At 43.6% G+C, this 18,936-nt stretch overlaps 1 protein-coding gene across 1 annotated transcript in view; it reads left to right on the plus strand.

Annotated features, from left to right (window-relative positions):
- The window catches only part of iqgap1 (IQ motif containing GTPase activating protein 1), a 74,071-nt gene that overhangs the window by 5,689 nt on the left and 49,446 nt on the right, over nt 1-18,936 (plus strand). The window contains exons 3-6 of the mRNA XM_080730773.1: nt 14,774-14,930; nt 16,890-16,967; nt 17,238-17,314; nt 18,665-18,732. Of these exons, the coding sequence (XP_080586899.1) occupies nt 14,774-14,930; nt 16,890-16,967; nt 17,238-17,314; nt 18,665-18,732 (380 nt within the window). The remainder of the gene's footprint in view (nt 1-14,773; nt 14,931-16,889; nt 16,968-17,237; nt 17,315-18,664; nt 18,733-18,936) is intronic.

Below are 18,936 nucleotides of genomic sequence, written 5' to 3' on the forward strand. Positions count from 1 at the left end.
AGCCCCTCCAGCAGTCTGTTAAACTGTACATCTCTCTTTTGTTATCTCTCTGGGAGTTGTTTTTATGTCCCTCTCGCTCTCTCTCTGGGAATGCAGTTGGGCATGTTTTCTGTTTGATACCCGAGTCCTGGACCTATTGATCCGTGCAGTGGGCTGGCTTCACTCTTATTCAAATCATTGTTAATAATAGTCATTCAAGATGACAGTGAAATAATGAATGACTGCCTGACGTTTTAAATGTAGTGCGCACATGATGGGAGACAAGCAGCTCCTATCCTCCTTAGGCCTAGGGCTGTCACGATTATGACATTTTACATGATGATTATTTGTCACTCAAATAATTGCGATTAACGTTTTAATTGTGTCTTTGTCGTTGACAATTACATTTCTGCTTTTAAGTTGCACATGGTAGATATGACACATAATTACTGACATATTTGACAACTTTATACTTAAAAAAGAACATTGATAGTGGAAATAGCCGATCTACAAGCTCACAACGCGTCGCAATGCGACGCGTTGTGAGCTTGTAGATCTGCTATTTCCACTATTTTTGACCTTTTATTTAAATATATGAACATTTTCAACATAGAAACGATTATGACGATTATAGAAAATAATCACTATTATGTCCAAAAATCACGATATTGAGACAGCCCTACTTAGGCCCTAGTTGTCGTCATTCCTCTCGTTTTCTCCTCGCTTCCACCTGCATACGATTCAACTGGAAACATGTTGCGTCACATGGTCTGTTTACAGGTTAAATTTGACAAACATGGAACATAAAAAAGGAGTGATTAAAGACTTAAAAGAAGGTGATAAATACAAAGAATATAATATATTTGGAAAAATAACTATTTGTGTAAAAAAAACAAATCTCAACTCAAGGCATGAAAATCTACAAGAAAGCAATAATAATTTCAATATAAAATATCCTTGATGGTGTACTGTAGAAGATGATATCAGAGTGCAAATGAGAGACAAGAGTGGGAGTTTTTCATTAGTTTAGGGTTGGGAAATATGTCTCAAACCCAATATCATGATTCACAATCATTTATAGATGTAAGATTCAATTGATTTTGTGAAACAAAACACACAATCAATTTAGACAAGAAAATTGTACATTGCCTTATGATAGGATTCCGCTGAAAGATGATTAAATTGATATTTGGAACTATAGTGTGTGGAATGTGGATACTGGGTTATCACCCAGCCTTAGCTTACCCACTATTAAATGTAGGTTATGTTGTTGTTTTTCAGAGATTGTTTTCTTTAGAGGGGTTGCTTTCTGGGCGTGGTTTAGATTCCACGCTACTCCCATACCTGACGCAAGCCTTTGGGCTAACACTCGTACAACAGCATTTAGAATAGACACTAAAGGCAGAGTGAAACTGAGAAGAGTATGTTTTAACGTGTGAGGGGAAGTGGTGACATGCATGTGTGCAAGCACGTACTGTATATATGTGTGTGTGCGGCATCATGTGTTGTGTTTCTCTGCTGCTTGTGCACACAGTTATAAGAGTAGTAATTCTGTGTGGTCGTTGTTTATCCTCCACTGTGAGTTAAATTGATAGCTTAGTTTCTGAACTTCCAATAGAAGCACTAAGAAGAAGAGACAGAAGCTAAGTGAAGGGGATTTGCAGCTGAGGGAGTGCCCGCTTAATTGTGGGTGATGTGGCATTTACCTCAGAAAACAATGCACCGCAGAATCCGTCTCCCTCCCTCCATTGATCCCGGACCCCTCCTCCCTGTGCCTTTCTACATTTCTTTTCGGTATAGAGCATCGCAGTGGGCGTGGTTTACTGGTCCCACTAAAAAATATCCCGTTCATTTTCCTCATAGACTTTCACGAAAATATTTATAACAACTATGTTAAGCCTAGAAGAACCAAGCCATCCAGGATTGCAGTGAATCATTACCATAAAACCTTTGTTTCTATTAAAAGAACATTTTGAAAATGGCTAAACAAAGGGTATTCATTAAATGTAGTATATCAAATAATGTAATATTAAAATATGTTTTCACTTAGGATCAAAGGTTTTATCGTCATGATTCACTGCAATCCTGGATAGCTTGGTTCTAGGCTTAATATAATTGTTATAAATATTTTTGTAAAAGTATGGGGAAAATGAATGGGAGACATTTTTATTGGGACCAGTAAACTACTTCCGCTACGATGCTCTATCCACCTCTTTCCGCGGGAATTTACTGGAGATTTTTTTGCACCACACTTCCGGTGGTTAACAGCAGACATACAAGCTCGCGTCGCAGATGCAACCGTTGTGAGCTTGTAGATCACACTCGGCTGCGGCGCCGGAAGCTCCGTCCAGCTTCTGCGCAATGCACTCTGGGATGTTGGAAAGTTGTGGATAGGAATACATGATCTCCCTGGAAAACCTACTTCGTGGATGCTTCACTGCATGAACAGAGTCATTTCAGTCCACTGTCAAGTTTTTAACCACACCTCGTCATACTTCCAAGTTCCAACAGCGTAGAGTTGCACTGGTTTTGCCAGCAATCCTAGATGCTTAGGTCATGGAGAAGTGTGTGTGTGTGTGTGTGTGTGTGTGTGTGTGTGTGTGTGTGTGTGTGTGTGTGTGTGTGTGTGTGTGTGTGTGTGTGTGTGTGTGTGTGTGTGTGTGTGTGTGTGTGTGTGTGTGTGTGTGTGTGTGTGTGTGTGTGTGTGTGTGTGTGTGTGTGTGTGTGTGTGTGTGTGTGTGTGTGCAATGTACACTTCTGTATGAGAGAGAAATGAAGATGTAAGGTATGCATCTCATGTCAAAAACAATAAATACTTGACCAATCATTAGCGAAACTCCAGTCTATACATGTATGTGACTTGAATATTTTTCATGTGTGATCTAACCGCTCAGCCGACACTAAACAAATAAAGTTGTTGATGAATGAATACCGGAGTGGCTAACAACAAGTTAGCGGACCCCTCTCCTTTTTGGTTTGGTTTCATTCTACAAACATGGTTTCCATGGGAGATGTAGCTTCCAGTGAAAGTCTGAGAATTAGCAAGTGTGAGTGATTATTGATGTTGGAACACACAACATGTACTTGTTACTGTATAAAGTTCCCCATAAAACACTGGCCATTTGCTTGCAATTTCCTGTTTTCAAAATCATTTCAGTGCACTCTTGCGTATATCTGTTGCTGAAATGAGTATTGTGACATATAGCTCTGCATTTGTGCTGTTCCTCAAAAGAATGATGTCTGCAAGCAGGTGAAACTCCCTGAGTGGTGATAAGATCTCTCCCAGTGGCGTCAGTTCAGCAAAAGCTAGGGTATGGCAAAGATGGGAGTCCTCATGGAAAATAGGCATTACATTTTGTATAACACGGTTCTATTGTGAAAATAGCAGATCTACAGCGCGAGGCGTTGTGAGCATGTAGATCGGCTATTTTCACAATGTCTGAAAAAAAAAACCTTTTACACAGCTTTCTACGGTTTCTTGGGCTGGATATGGCAGCCTGGAACGGTTGTTCAAGTGCAGCTAAACTTGGCATGTTAGTAAACGTGCCACAATTAACAAAAATGCATTGCACCTGTGGAACCTGCGGAACCTGGGAATATACCATTCTGCCAAGCTGGGAATAATAAGTCTGGAGAATATAATCATAATACCTTGTTAAAGTGTCCATTTTGTTACATTTTGCATTTGTAGATTTTACTGTAATTTAACAACATAATAACCAGAACAGATAGACAAAGAGACATTCATCGATTTATATTTAAAAGTAACTTTTATTACCCCCCCTGGACCCAGGGTAAGGCAGCTGCCTACCCCTGCCATACCCAATTGATGCCCCTGATCTCTCCTCCAGAGACCTCTGTGGTCCTGACTGAGTCTCCTGAATAGTGTTTAGTCCTCCTCCTCCTTACTGCTAGAATCATTAAAGTGTTTAAAGTAAACATATTAGTCGTGTTGAGGCCGGTCAAAGTAAGGCCATTGTTGACAGTCAGGACACTGAACAAGTTCCATCACCTACTAAGGGACTTCAGTGAAAAACACAAACATGTCAGCTTCAAACAGAGGCAACATCAGTCGAAGAGAGAGGGTGAGGGAGGGAAGGATTAGGCCTTCATGAAGGCCCACAGAAATGCTGTCCTAGGACAGCATTTCTGTGGGCCAACCACCCAGACCCCCCTCCTTACCGTCTCACTGTGAAACCTGAGGCTAGAAGTTTCTCTTCCTGTTTAGATATTAGTCAGCCAAATCCCAAGTGCTTTCTTTGAATAACACGTAAGTGGAGTAGGCTCAGCAGGAGCAAGCTGGGCGGATATGTATGATACACTGGGGAAACGTGCTGGCATGCTGTAACCACTTTCACTTTTTACCACTTTCAAACTTTGCCTACTTTAGGAATAAATTATATGTGATACTAAAATTTAAATGTGTTTCCCAAACACTTGTATTTTTCAAAAATAGCACATCTACAAGCTCACAATCTGTCGCAGACAGGCTGTGAAGTGTGAATGTATATAGGGCTTAAGTGGTAAATAAGTCAGTAAGGAGAGGACAGGAGGTTTAGCGTGTCTCCTGTCTGTCTTGTCTCAAGCACCTTCAACTCCGACCCTGCTTCAACAGCCTGTCTCCCCACGTCTGATCGGGGACTGCCCATAAGTCCGAAGGTTCATTAGTCCGAATTTAGTTAGGGTTACTTTTTTTTTTTACTTACATTTTTATCCCACAATTTCGTAACCCATTTTTTCACCCAGTGCCAATTGCCTATGTAATCCTGGGCTCTGCTCTCCCTCTGCCGCGCCTGGGTAGACAACGGACTGACCTCATGCTTCCTTCTATGCATGAGGAGTCCAAGTTGCTTCTTTTCACCTGACAGTGGAGATTTCCCTGGTTTGGACGTAGCGCGTGGAAGGAACACGTTATTCCAACCAGTTCCTTTCCCCTCCATGAGGCGCCCCGGCTGGCCAGGGGGAGGCATTATTGAGACCAGGACTACGTGCATGTTTTTGTGAGGGTAGGAGACACGGGGAGAACATGCAAACTCCAAACAGAAAGGCCCTATCGCCAACCCCACCTAGGGTGTGGGCGCTGATGACGCGGAGGGAGGAACACGCCGCCAGTGCCCACAGCGTCCCCCGGCGGAATCGAAGGACCTTCTAGCTGTGAGGCGAAGCGCTAACCACTGCGCCACCGTGCCCCCTTAGTTAGGGTTACTAAGGTTAAAGTTAGGGTTAGGGTTAGAGTTAGGCATAATATTCTTAACAAATTCGGACTTATGAACCCGACCTTCGGACCAATGCCATGGCACCGTCTGATCACTTTGCCCGTTCTTGCAGCTACGCCAGTCCTCTGCTGGTACTCGGTTGCAAACCCTCCTTTGACCCAGCTGGGGACACTATGGCCCTAAATCCTGGGCTGCACGGGTCAGACAAGAGGATCTCATGAAGTGAGATGCCTCCCTCCCTCCTCCTCGTCCCTCTCCTCCAAGGACAGGATGTCTCTCTATAATTGGGACAAAGGTTACATCATGTATCAGCACTTAATACTGTGCTTTCACCAACGGCGCCAGACATCCAATGTTTAACCTAAAGATACCGGAATCACACACACACACATGCGCACACACACGCACACGCGCACACAAACACACACACACACACACACACACGCTGTGATGAACAGTGTCCTCTCAGCTGTTCTCAAGCTGTACAAGTGTGGCTAACTGTGCAGAGGTCAGTCAGTGCAGGATTCCAGTGTTGCAGCAAAGCATGTAATGGACAATTTGGCTCTCACTCTCATCTCTTTTTCTGATCCCCTCTTTTTTTTTTTGTTCCCCCCCCCATTCCTCTCTGTTTGTCTGTCTTTGTGCTCTGTATTTCTGAAATGACCTAATTTCGCCGTGAGGGATGTTTTTGTTCTTCTTTAGACTGGTAAAGAGATGGAATATTTCAGAGTGATATAGTTGATAACCTCATTACTTTTACTAACACAAAATGGCTGCTTGTGTACACTATGTCCTGATTTAATTAGACCTCTGTTCAATGTCACAATGAGGGAGAGGGAGAGAAATAGAGCTTAAGTAGAAAGAACATGGATGTGTAACTCATTGTGTGGCGTGTAGATAAGGAACACCAAACATTAGACATTTTCCTCTTGGCACTGTGTAAACATAACTTCCCTCTTAAGCCTTTCTCACATGCATGTGAACTATGCACTTGCATGTACACGCATACATTGCAGCATCTTACCAATAGAACGGTACGGTTTGTAATCAGCAAGCATCCTGCAGCCCTCGTCTCACTCCAGCAAAATTAGACCCGGAACTAGACCTGAGCCTAACCATTATTTTATTTTAGATTAATTTGACAATTTCTTTCAATCAGCTATTAATTTAGTCAATACTAGTGCACACTTCTCTTTAGTTAATGTATTAATTAATACATTGATACTAAAATAAGTTAATAAGTACACGATTATACTATGACATCTAGAAATAGCTTAGTACTGTATGTTAAAAACATACCTAACTCATCACAACTACTTTTATTATTTTCTTTTACTCAACAAACAAACAAAACTAGAAGCAGTGCTCTTCCGAGCACAGGTCTCCACCAGGTCAGGTAGTAGTTATTGTGGCCTCCTGGTGGCGCTAAATGTGAAAAGGGTGCCATTTGTTCTTTGGCCTTTAATGGTGACACTGCATGCATGATTTGACACATTTTGCTCCAAAAATGAGTTTGGCAAAAGTCGACCTGCTGGTGGCACTATAACAGGCCATTATGAAAAGAGTGTAATTTGTTCCTTGACCTAGTGGGAATATGCGTGCAAAACCTTTCTGTAATCACAAGCTGCATTCATGATTTAAGTCATTTTGTTCAAAATGGACCAATACTGCAAACTTTGGAAGCCAATGTTAGCCAATTAGGATGGAATATGAAATATCGGACAGATCCGTCTTGATCACATGACCATAGAGATACTGTGTACTGATTTGCATGATTGTCTTCACCAGAAAAAAGGCATGGGGAGAGTATGTTTTCCCCTCAGTCCGTCCGTCCGTCCGTCCGTCCGTCCGTCCGTGTGTGTGTGTGTGTGTGTGTGTGTGTGTCCGTCCGTCCGTCCAGTTTGTGACCAGCTAATCTCCGGAGGCGTTGGCCCGGTCGCCACCAAACTCTGCACACACACTTGCTGGATGCCAATTCAGAACCTCTGCCCCACATTTTTCACATGGGCCTGTTCTAGCGCCACCAGGAGGCCAATTTGTGCAAACTACCTTTTGGCCAGTACTCCTACAGATTTTGTCCAAAAATCACCCAGTATCTCTACTGTCATGTGATCGACATGGATCTGTCCGATTTTCCATATTCCATCCTGATTGGCTGAGATTAACTTCCAAAGAGGAAGAAATGCCACTTCAAACTTTTCAAATCAGCCTCATGGTGGTGCTATAACGGGCCAATTTGTGTTTTTAGTTTTTACCTATAACTCCACCGATCAGTGTCAAACTTTGTATGTGAACTCCCTAGAGGCCAGAGAAAAACCTTTTCCCTGTATTTTTCACATCAGCCTTTTATAGCGCCACCTGAGGGCCGACTTACTGTATGTAAAACACATTATTTTCCTATTATTCCTTTAGATTTTATCCAAAAATCATGCAACTCAGTACACAGTATTTCTATAGTCTATAGTCTATGTGATCAAGACGAATCTGTCCGATATTTCACATTCCATCCTAATTGGCTAACATTGGCTTCCAAGTTTGCTGGATTGGTCCATTTTGAACAAAATGACTTAAATCATGAACGCAGCTTGTGATTACAGAGAAATTCTGCACGCACATTCACTCTTTTCATATTGGCCTGTTATAGCGCCACCAGCAGGTTGACTTTTGCCAAACTTATTTTTGGATCAAAATGCCTCAAATCATGCATGCAGTGTCACCATTAAAGGCCAAAGAAAAGAAGACATGGCACCCTTTTCACATTTAGCGCCACCAGGAGGCCACAATAACTAATACCTGACCTGCTCGGAAGAGCACTGCTTCTAATTTTCTGTATAAAATCTAAAGGAATAATGGGAAAACAATGTGTTTTAAATAAGTCGGCCTCCTGGTGGCTCTATGAAAGGCAGATATGAAAGCTGCATGGCAAAGGTTTTTCCTTGGCCTCTAGGGAGTGCACATACAAAGTTGTACACTGATCAGTAGAGTTAGGTAAAAACACGAATCAAGCTATTCAATTTCTAGCGCCACCACGAGGCTGATTTGATTTTTTAAGTGGTATTTATTCCTCTGCCTATTGTGAATGTGCATGAACAATTTCACCAAAATCGCACACTGCGTTCATGATTTAAGGCATTTTATTCAAAACGGACCAATCCTGCAAACTTTGGAAGCCAGTTTTAGCCAACCAGGATGGATGGAATATGGAAAATCGGAGAGATCCATGTCGATTACATACATGACTGTAGAGATACCGTCTACCTATATGTTTGATTTTTCGACAAAATCTGTAGGAGTAGTGGCCAAAAGTTAGTTTTGCAAAAATCGGCCTCCTGGTGGCGCTAGAACAGGCCCATGTGAAAGATTTGGGGCAGAGGTTCTGAATTGGCATCCAGGGAGTGTGTGTGCACAGTTTGGCAGCGACCGGGCCAACGGCGCCGGACATTAGCTGGTAACAAACTGGATGGACGGACGGACGGGCCGGGGCGGAGGCGAACATAGTCTCTCCCCATGCCTTTCGGCTAACCCCAGTAAAAGTAAGTCAACCCCAGTGCAGCCCAAGAATCCACTTTCTTGGGATTGTATGTGTTTGTGATGCCCGCCCCAGAGTAAAGTAATGGTTTATTGGATAAAATGTCTAGATTTAATCTGCCTAGCTGAGGAAAGTGGATTTAAAATTCATTACACTACGCTTCAGGGGTGTCTGGGTGACACAGGGATGAAGTTACTCCGTGTGGTCACACCGGCTTGGCTCTAACGGCAACAATTGAAAGTGTTTGCTGGTGGGAAGCTGGAAGGTTGGTTGGGTGCTTGTTCAGCGAGCATCACTGGGAGCTGTGGGAGGGATAGCACGTTCCTCCGAATGCGTTACATCCTCCTGGTGAAACTCCCCACTCGAAGAGGCTGGCGACTCCATTTGTATTGGAGGTAGGGATGGAAATCGGAATCGGCCAATATCAAAAATCGGCAGGTATGATATCAAACCGGCCGAATCGGTGACCGGCAGGTCACTGACATAAATACCGGTTTTATGCCAATTGTGTCTATGGCACTGCAGTGCACAGCATGATGCTCGGTCCTGGGTCCTGTGACTAAAGTAAACATTAGCAAGTAGCAGCCAGTCTACTTAGTGGAAGCCTACAGAATACAGATGGTGCTGATTACCTTTGCAATGTAAGGATATATTCCATAATCCTGTGTCAATGTCGTCTCCAAAAAGAAGGGGGAAAAAGGCGTCACCTGCTTTCCTCCTGCCTAGACCAGACGGTTCATATTAGACTGGATATTGTCTGTGTTTTGGATATTGTACTATTGTGATTGATTTTTCAGGCCTACTTGACCTGAAAAAAAGGGTATTGGAGCAACCCTATTTTCTAGTTCTTAGCTAAAGAAATCGGTATTGGAAAAATCGGTTTTGGCAGGTCAGACCTTCATAAAACCGGTGGATCGGTATCGGCCAAGAATTTTGCAATCGGTCCATCTCTAATTGGAGGTTGTCTACACACTCTCCCGAGACCAAACCGAAGGGAGGAATTATACACATGGGGGAAATTGGCAAGGACTAAATTGGGCAGTAAAAAAGATTAATAATTGATCCAACAATTATACTACTTCAGGTAGTCTAATGAATGTAGTAATATGGACAGTAGCTCTGACTGGTGAGTGGTGATATCTCCCTGGACGAAACAGTGGTCAAGTAAGAGCCTTTTCCTATGAGGTTGACCTTCGAACGATGCACTGGCTGAGGTTTCCTGCCAGATAAAGTGAATGTGACATTGTTAGACAGGATGCCAACTTCAGACGCTTATGGTATTTGTCGCTGTCGGGTGGAAACCTTGTATGTCCAAAAGGGTATGGGAAAAGAACCAGACTTTTATTTAATTTGTCATTGCAACAGAGTCATCCTGAGAAAGGGGATAATACATTCTTTGTCAAAATGATACATTTGCCTTAACTCTATATCCACAGTAGAATGCTATTTAATTAGGATCTTAGCTCTGTTGATTGTGTGTCACACATGCTGGGGAAAGAATACTTGCCAACTGTTAAGTCAAGTGTGTTTGAACTGTAGCTTAATAAGTGGAGAAATGAAGGGAGTTTTTTTTTAAATACTAGTGTACAGTATACTTTTAGCTACTACACTGACTGTGTACTTAGCTTACATTTTAACAGGCTGTACCTGTGCATTCCAGAGAAGACTTGCATATTTGTGTCCATTTCCTCTCGTCACTTATGGCATATCTGTGTCATGCATGCGATTTGACCTTCCTTGTCTCAGCTCTGCTGTTGTTGAAGTTCAATTGTCGACATTCTAAAATCCCTTTCATAGCAGGTGTTGTTATTGGTTAAGTGGAGGGTGTGTCTATGTTTGTGCTAGGTTGGGAAGGGTATGTGTAAAGCCTGATAAAAGAACCATTAGTATGGAGCCTTTATGGAGCCTTTCACTGCTCCAGTGTGGAGAGTGAAAGGAGGGGTTTGTTCATGTCTGGCCAGGCCAAGCTCTGTGCCCTGGCCTGGCTGCGCTCGCCTGAATAGGAGGCCTGTGTCGGGAGACCCCATGTCATGATTTCCTGGGAGGGGCGTTGTTTCAGCTGGTAGTTGTCTTATGTGTGCATGTGCATGAGCTTGCATGTGTGTGCGTGTTCTGAAAGCATGTGTTCATTGCGACCGTAGGTCGCAGTTACTTGCACACTATCCAAACCTCCACCGGCTGTCCCTCCGTCACTCCCTCCGTCACTCCCTCCGTCACTCCCTCTGTCACACGTCACACGTCACACTTTTGCCCTGCTCATATCTCTGCAACCGTTGCCCCGATCCATGCCAGATTTTGCACACACACTCCTTGCCTGCCAAACTACAACCTCCAAGGACCCCCGGAGTTTCGGGGACCCCCAGGTCCCTGGGGGACCCCCAGGTGTAAAAAATTACCAAATGTGCAAAAATGACCAAATGACCACCCCAACGGGGCTGCTCACGGGGCATTCCCGGGGACCACCCACTCCTGGTGCTCCAGAACGGATGCAAAAGTGGTGGCGCCCCCAGTGGAGGACCCCCTGCCACTGCAGCTCACATAAAATGCCGTAACTCGGGCTAGGAGCGACCGGGAGAGCCGGGGCCGGTACCTATTCGTCCGCCTTGGCGGCGAGGAGACCCCACCCCTCATTTCTCACATGGCCCTCTAGCGCCACCATGAGGCCGATTCAGATTTTGCCCTAAAATCACGAAAATCACTACACAGTATGTCTACACTCATGTCAACAACATGGATCAGGAAGATTTTGGAAAAACACATTTTTGCTCTATTTATGGAGATAAGCGACCAACGGTCGCTTATCTCCCGATTAGGGAGTCTTACTGGTTATCTTAGTCAGACTCAGGATATAGGTAACCTTGTTGCAGTGAAGTCCAAGGACAAAGTTGCATAGTCTTGGAGACAGAGAAAGAGGCAGGAAGGGGAGAGGCGGGAGAAGGCTTGCCTTCCTCAAAGGCCATTTATCATGAGGCCAAGCCTCATGATAAATCCAGGCTTTTTTCACATCAGCTTTTACAGTCCTCTTATAGCTAGTGTATAGGAAAAACAATGAAGTGGATTTTATCATAGCTGCAGAATGGCGATATGTTTTGGGGATATTGACTAGTCTGTAGTAGACATTTATCTTTTTAAATCTTGCCTAAACCCCCCAAAAAATGAAAAAGTGTCATGGACAAAATTGTTATATAGTATGCTCTGGGTGCCTTAACGTTAGATCTTGCCCACTGTATAAAATGCTGAAGGGTAATATTACCACAGGGATCTCCATTCTTTGTTTCCATCATCCTCTGATGCACTCTGACATAATTGTCCCTGAGATTCAGACCTTCTTCAGTGGACAAAGTGTTTGCTATCAAGGGCTGGGCAATATATATACAGTATCAATATTATTGCGACCGTAGGTCGCATTTACTACCAAAACCTCCACCGGCTGTCTGTGAGTGAGTGAGTCAGTCAGTGAGTCTGTGAGTCAGTGAGTCCGTCACACTTTTGCCCTGCTCATATCTCCACAACCGTTGCCCCCATCCATGCCAAATTTTGCACACACACTCCTTGACTGCCAAACTACAACCTCCAAGGACCCCCGGAGCCCCAGGGACCCCCAGGTCCCTGGGGGACCCCCAGATGTAAAAAATGACCAAATGTGCAAAAATGACCAAATGACCACCCCAACGGGGCTGCTCGCGGGGAATTCCCGGGGACCACCGACTCCTGGTGCTCCAGAACGGATGCAAAAGTGGTGGCGCCCCCAGTGGAGGACCCCCTGCCACTGCAGCGCACATAAAATGCCGTAACTCGGGCTAGGAGCGTCCGGGAGAGCCGGGGCCGGTACCTATTCGTCCGCCAAGGCAACGCGGAGACCCCACCCCTCATTTCTCACATGGCCCTATTCTAGCGCCACCTTCAGGCCGATTTTTAAAACACATTTTTGGACACTGCTCCTACAGTTTTTGCCCTAAAATCACGAATATCACTACACAGCATGTCTACACTCATGTCATCAACATGGATCAGGAAGATTTTGGAAAAACACATTTTTGCCCTATTTGTGGAGATAAGCCACCTACGGTCGCTTATCTCCCGATTAGGGAGTCTTACTGGTATCGATATCGTGAGTGTTATGAGACTAGATATCATGGGATTTTGTTAAGATCGGATTGTGATTTGGCATAAGTGTCTCTTCCTGGTTTTAATCTCTTAACCCATTTAGGCCTAGAATTATTGAATGCTTTAACCAGTGAAAAATATCAGATATACAAGCTCACAGCGCGGCACCGAGTGCCGCGCTGCGAGCTTGTAGATCTGCTATTTTTGAAAAAGTCGTGAAAATGTGTGCAAATCTTTGAATAAATGTATTTTCAAAGCGAACGTTTGTAACTCAAATTTTGCTTCTGGGGGGGTCCCTAGAACTAAATATTTTGAGATGGGAGTCCGTGGCCAAATAAATATAATTTTGAGGGTCCTTCACATGAAAACTATGAGAACCACTGACATAGTAGTCTCTCAAGAACAGACTAACTGAGCTCCATTTAAGTGAAAAGGACCTTTTCTTTGACGACGGCTGGCCAGATTGCTGACATAGAAACATAGGTTTTTCAAAAAATCTTAGAAGGATTCAAAAGACACTTATAGAATCGAGTCAAAGTTCTAATTTTCACGATTTTTAAAAAATAGCAGATCTACAAGCTCGCAGCGCGGCACTCGGTGCCGCGCTGTGAGCTTGTATATCTGCTATTTTTCAATAGTTAATGAGGCCGCCTGGGAAACAGAAGGTCCCTGGTTCGCGCCCCGGCCCTGGTCTGTGTGTGAAATGTCCCTTTGCATAAGACTTAACGGTTAAGTCTTAACCCCTAAATAGCTGGAATGGGTAAATGCAGAGGACACATTTCATGCATGTGCAAATATACAGCGTCAGCATTGCTATCTTCTGAGGTGGTGTTTGTCTAGTAAAGTTAGATAAACGTGGAGGTGCGAGATGTTCAGAACTTGAACTCAACAAGGTTTGTTGTACGACCTTGCTGAACTTCTTTTCTGCAAGACGTAAGCTATGCTGCAGCCTTTCTTTGGCTCTTGGAATGTGTATAGGCAGTGAAAAAGTGGTATAGTTGTATCACTTGTTACTGGATGTTGACAATGTGGGGTGCAGGAATCCAGTCGGCCAGGCCTGCCCCAGTATTAGAGCTCCGTATATCTGCTCCTGTGGCCCATGGCTGACACATGCACACTGCAGGAATGTGACTCCACACACTATGATCTCAGGGAAATGAAATGTCACACAGTGGGAATGTCGGGAACGCATCATTTAGGAAGAGAACACTGTGTCGTGCAAAAATAGCCAATCTACAAGCTCACAACGCATCGAATCGCAAGGTGTTGTGAGCTTTTAGACGTGAGCTTATAGATGTGCTATTTTTGCTATTTCTGAAAATATTAGAACATTTGCACCTATAATAATGACATGGCCAATATAGGGATATCAGGTTGACAATGGTTTAACCGTTATAGCTCTATTGGACTTCATTGTCCATTTATGGTACTATATCTGAACAAATCGAACCTCGGTTCGAAGTGAAGCGGTGAATTCTTATTCTATGTGTTCTAGAGCTATGAAATCTGTGTTCTAGATCTATACATTCTATCTTCTAGATCTATACTTTCAATGTGCTTTAGTTCTATATTTTCATGAATTCTGAATGAATGAATGATTTTGTCTGGAGGGCCAAATTGTCATGTGAAGCTTGACCAATCCTCAATTCTGCATGCACGGGACAGACATGAGACAGACAAAGCCACACCTTGGAAGCGGCTTTCACTGCTTCAAAAATGGGGGTGAATTCTTTTCACAATCATAATGGTCCATCCATCGACAAATCTGTTATTCATTGAATCGTGTCTCTCACTCACAGTCACTCCTAGTGTACAGTATGTATACTATGTGTGCTTTGCATGCTTTCTTCTTATAGTGTGTTCAAATGGGAGCGATGGAGCAAATGAACAAAACGTTGTGTGGTAGCTCGGCTCTGACATGTGTCTCCTGTGCTTCTTGCAGGTGGATGGAGGCGTGTCTGGACGAGGAGCTGCCCCCCACCACGGAGCTGGAGGAGGGACTGAGAAACGGCGTCTATCTAGCCAAACTGGGCAACTTCTTTGCCCCACGCACCGTCTCCCTCAAGAAAATCTACGACGGCCAGCAGACACGCTACAAGGTGAAAACGGCAGCATGCATGATTCATGGAACTAATTAAGTCAGCATTGGGAGTTTGATTTGGTGCTATAACATGCCCAGCACTTCCATGATTTTCAGGATTAACAGGGGTGTGTATCAGTCTGATGCAGGCATATCAGACTGATGTAAAGTACAGCAGTAGCTGACAGTCGGATGACACCACCGCGCTGAACTGTCACTATAGAACAGGGGCTAATGCTGAATGATATTTTCACAAATTGGTACCACCCAAGGTGATTTTTTTTTTATTTTCTTCTTCGTACATGTCTCTAGTTTATATTTTGGTAATGATAACTCACCAATCTGGTAGCTTAATGGCAGTTATCACCCGCTAGAGTCGGTGTCCTATTAACTTTACATTACAGGGAAAAAAAGGTAAAAATTAATCTGCTTTAAGTAGCATATGAGGGGTCAAACTAGGGGTTTTTCATGATTCTGAATCCATTGCAAGCATCTGTTTTGCACGAAAAATATTCCTTGGGATAAAAACGACTTTGGTTTAGTCATCACTTTTCACACTTTTGAGGGGGCCGTTTTAGCCCAAGGAATGTTTTTTGTGCAAAACAGATGCTTGCAATGGATTCAGAATCATGAAAAAAACCTAGTTTGACCCCGCATATGCTACTTAAAGTTGTACCATGTAACTTTTTTTATAAAACAAATCTTAAAATTGTCCTAACTGTTAAATCGCTAAAGTTTTAGAACACCCACTCCGTTATTTTCAGCTTCTGAAGCCTTCTCTTTATATGTTTTCTATGATCCTGGCCGTGGACCGGATTTCGCGCCAAAATGACGTAATCTGCATCATCTGTATACGTTGTGTATACGTTGCCCAATCACATCGCCGATCATGCACACATGGTACACTACCGGCCAATCACAGCGCATCTTGAAGTGGGGTCGCCATATTTGTAGTCGCCCGTGTGTCTCTTTACTCAAAAGGTAATCTCGCCTACCAGGCAGGGTGAAGTAGTCCGTTTCTCCGGAATGCCTGAACGCACAGGAACCAGGGACCCCTCCAAATATAGCTCTCGGCGTTGTGGAGGCAGACGCGGGGGTGTGAAGGTACGAAAAACGGGCGAAAGACGCGAACGCGACCGCGGTTTGCTATAGGGCTACTGACCACTAGTTGAGCATCTTACACAGTATAGCTTTAAAGCAGATGAATTTCTTTTTTTTTTTTTTACTTTTTTTCCCTGTAATGTAAAGTTAATGGGACACCGACTCTAGCGGGTGATAACTGCCATTAAGCTACCAGATTGGTGAGTTATCATTACCAAAATATAAACTAGAGACATGTACGAAGAAGAAAATCCAAAAAAGTTACGGTCACATTGGGTGGTACCAAAATTTGTATTAGCCCCTGTACTACTAGGACCAACCTTGCTCCAGAAGGAACTCAGCATGTCAAACATGGCTGCCATGGTTGCTGCGTTGATGGAATGCCTCGGTATCTATCCAGGCCCGACTGCATCAGTCTGAGCCCCTACGGTGCAGACTGATACGTCGGCACTGAGGTGGATTATCTAGGCAAAGACAATTGCCCGGGTGATGTTCTATATGTGACTACCACAAGATTATGAGCTCCATAGTAGCTTAGATGTAAAATCAAAAGTATTGTCATATTTCAAAATTAACAATTTTCAATCATATTGTTTTTGTTCCTGAAAGGCTTGTTTGTTTTTTCTTTCTCCTGAACTAGTTTCAAGCCCAAGCCCTAACAATATTTTTACACATTACTGTATATACAGTACATCCCATTAAGCATGCATTTCCTTCTTTATCTTGGAACTTTACCTACTTGAAAGAGTTTAGTATTTCATTAGGACTGAGCCTCAGTTCGCTGTGACTCTTGTCTCTGTGATTCAGGTTCAGACTACTCTGGGAGGTGAAATGGACAATGTGTTTATGTGCTCAAGCTGACGTTTCTCTCCCACAGGCAACGGGTCTCCATTTCAGACACACAGACAATGTTATCCAGTGGCTGAATGCCATGACAGAGAAAGGCTTGCCCAAGGTAAGTGGGCTAGACCATCCGTTAATTTATTCATTCTCTCTCTCGCTCTCTCGCTCTCTCTGAGACACACGTGTGCACACAATTTATGTGCAAGCTTACCTGTAATTCCAAAGAACAATGCCAAGAGATGTGAAATTGCTATTGTGTCATCTGTGGTTCACTGCCGTGAATCACACAGGCCCGCACGGCAGGCTTGGACATGTACATCGTGCAATTGATGGGGAAACCGCGCAACTCTCTGAATTGATTTACTCTGTGAATGTGTTCCAGATCTTCTACCCAGAGACCACAGACATATACGACAGAAAGAACATGCCACGCTGCATTTACTGCATACACGCCCTCAGGTATACTACCACAAGTAATAATAATATTGAATAAACCTCTTGTCTTATAAGCTTGATGCTTCTCTCTCTCTCACTCTCTCTCTTTCTCCATCTATCTGTCTCATCTGTCTCTCCCCAACTCGCTCTGTTTGTCTCTCTGTACCTCCCCCTCACAGATGCTATATATATTTATTTTTTTAATCTTGCCCTGGGCCATCTTTCTTCGCTGTATGTCAAACTAAGTCAACACAATCACACCCACACCACATCCTTCAAATGGATACATACACTGAAGAGCAAATTTTGTCTGGCTGACATGATGTCTCCTTGCTGTAGAAACTACGGAACTAAGTTCCTCTTTTATCATAGTCCAACTGTGCTCTACTAACATGTATATTGTTGCTGTCTGGTTCCATATTTAAACCTTTTGTGTTTCTTCATAAATGAACAGCCTACTTGATCATACTACAGCCTCACATAAAAGCTTCAAAGGTATCAGATCCACAAGCTCGAACCGCTGCGTGAAGCGACATGTGTTGAGCTTGTAGATCTGATTTATTTAATTCCGAGAAGTAACAGTTTTGGACATAATGCGGTTTCCACCTGACGGATGATAATATTCTTCTCGATCTATATTTCAAGTCTCCGTTTTTTTGACACTTTTATTAGGTGAACGGGGTGGTTTTTCAGCAGGGAGGCATTCAGAGCTATAAGGTGAACCCTCCTCTCTGCTGAGCAGTGGAGCTGTTTGTTTTAATAGAGCATTCCAGTAAATGTAAAATGGATGCAGGGTCCAGAAGCTGTAAATCTGGTCTCTGTAGTCAGGAAGTCAACGAACAGAAGTGTGTGTGTGTGTGTGTGTGTGTGTGTGTGTGTGTGTGTGTGTGTGTGTGTGTGTGTGTGTGTGTGTGTGTGTGTGTGTGTGTGTGTGTGTGTGTGTGTGTGTGTGTGTGTGTGTGTGTGTGTGTGTGTGTGTGTGTGTGTGTGTGTGTGTGTGTGTGTGTGTGTGTGTACGCGTGCGTGCGTGCCCTCAGGGTAGATGAGATGTTTATTGAATTTAAAAAGCACCCCTCTCCCAGGTGGCACACACATGCCAGAGTTCTGCCACAAAAGCCTGTTTATAAACCAAAGCCATAGAAGACATTGTGATCCTGCTACCTTCCCATAGACATGATGGCAGACGGCCCAGTGACCTGTAAAAGGCTCTGTGCTGGCCTCTCTGTGTGGGAGTGGCTGTACAGTATGCTGGTTCCTTCTTGTTCTTGTGTACCACTAATATGTTCCGTTCGCTCCTCTCTTCTCTGCTCGCACTCCTTGTTTGCTTTTGGCTTTGCCACTGTGCTCACTTTTTACATTACTCCTCCTCCACAGTCTGTACCTGTTTAAACTGGGCCTGGCCCCACAAATCCAGGATCTGTACGGCAAAGTAGATTTCACAGGTAAGAATTGACCGAGCGAGTACGTGCACAATCATCTCGAATCAAGTCGAGCCTTCTTTTCCCCACTATGTACAAGCTCATAGTGTGGCACAGAGTGCCGAGCTTGTAGATCTGCTATTTTTGAAGAGAATGAAATATATTTTTTGAATATGTAGATTACTTATATATGTATTGTTTTAAAGCTATTCTTTTACTAAAATCTTT

This window comes from Nannobrachium achirus (genome assembly GCF_963921795.1).
Source record: "Nannobrachium achirus genome assembly, chromosome: 7".
Taxonomy (NCBI): Eukaryota; Metazoa; Chordata; class Actinopteri; order Myctophiformes; family Myctophidae; genus Nannobrachium; species Nannobrachium achirus.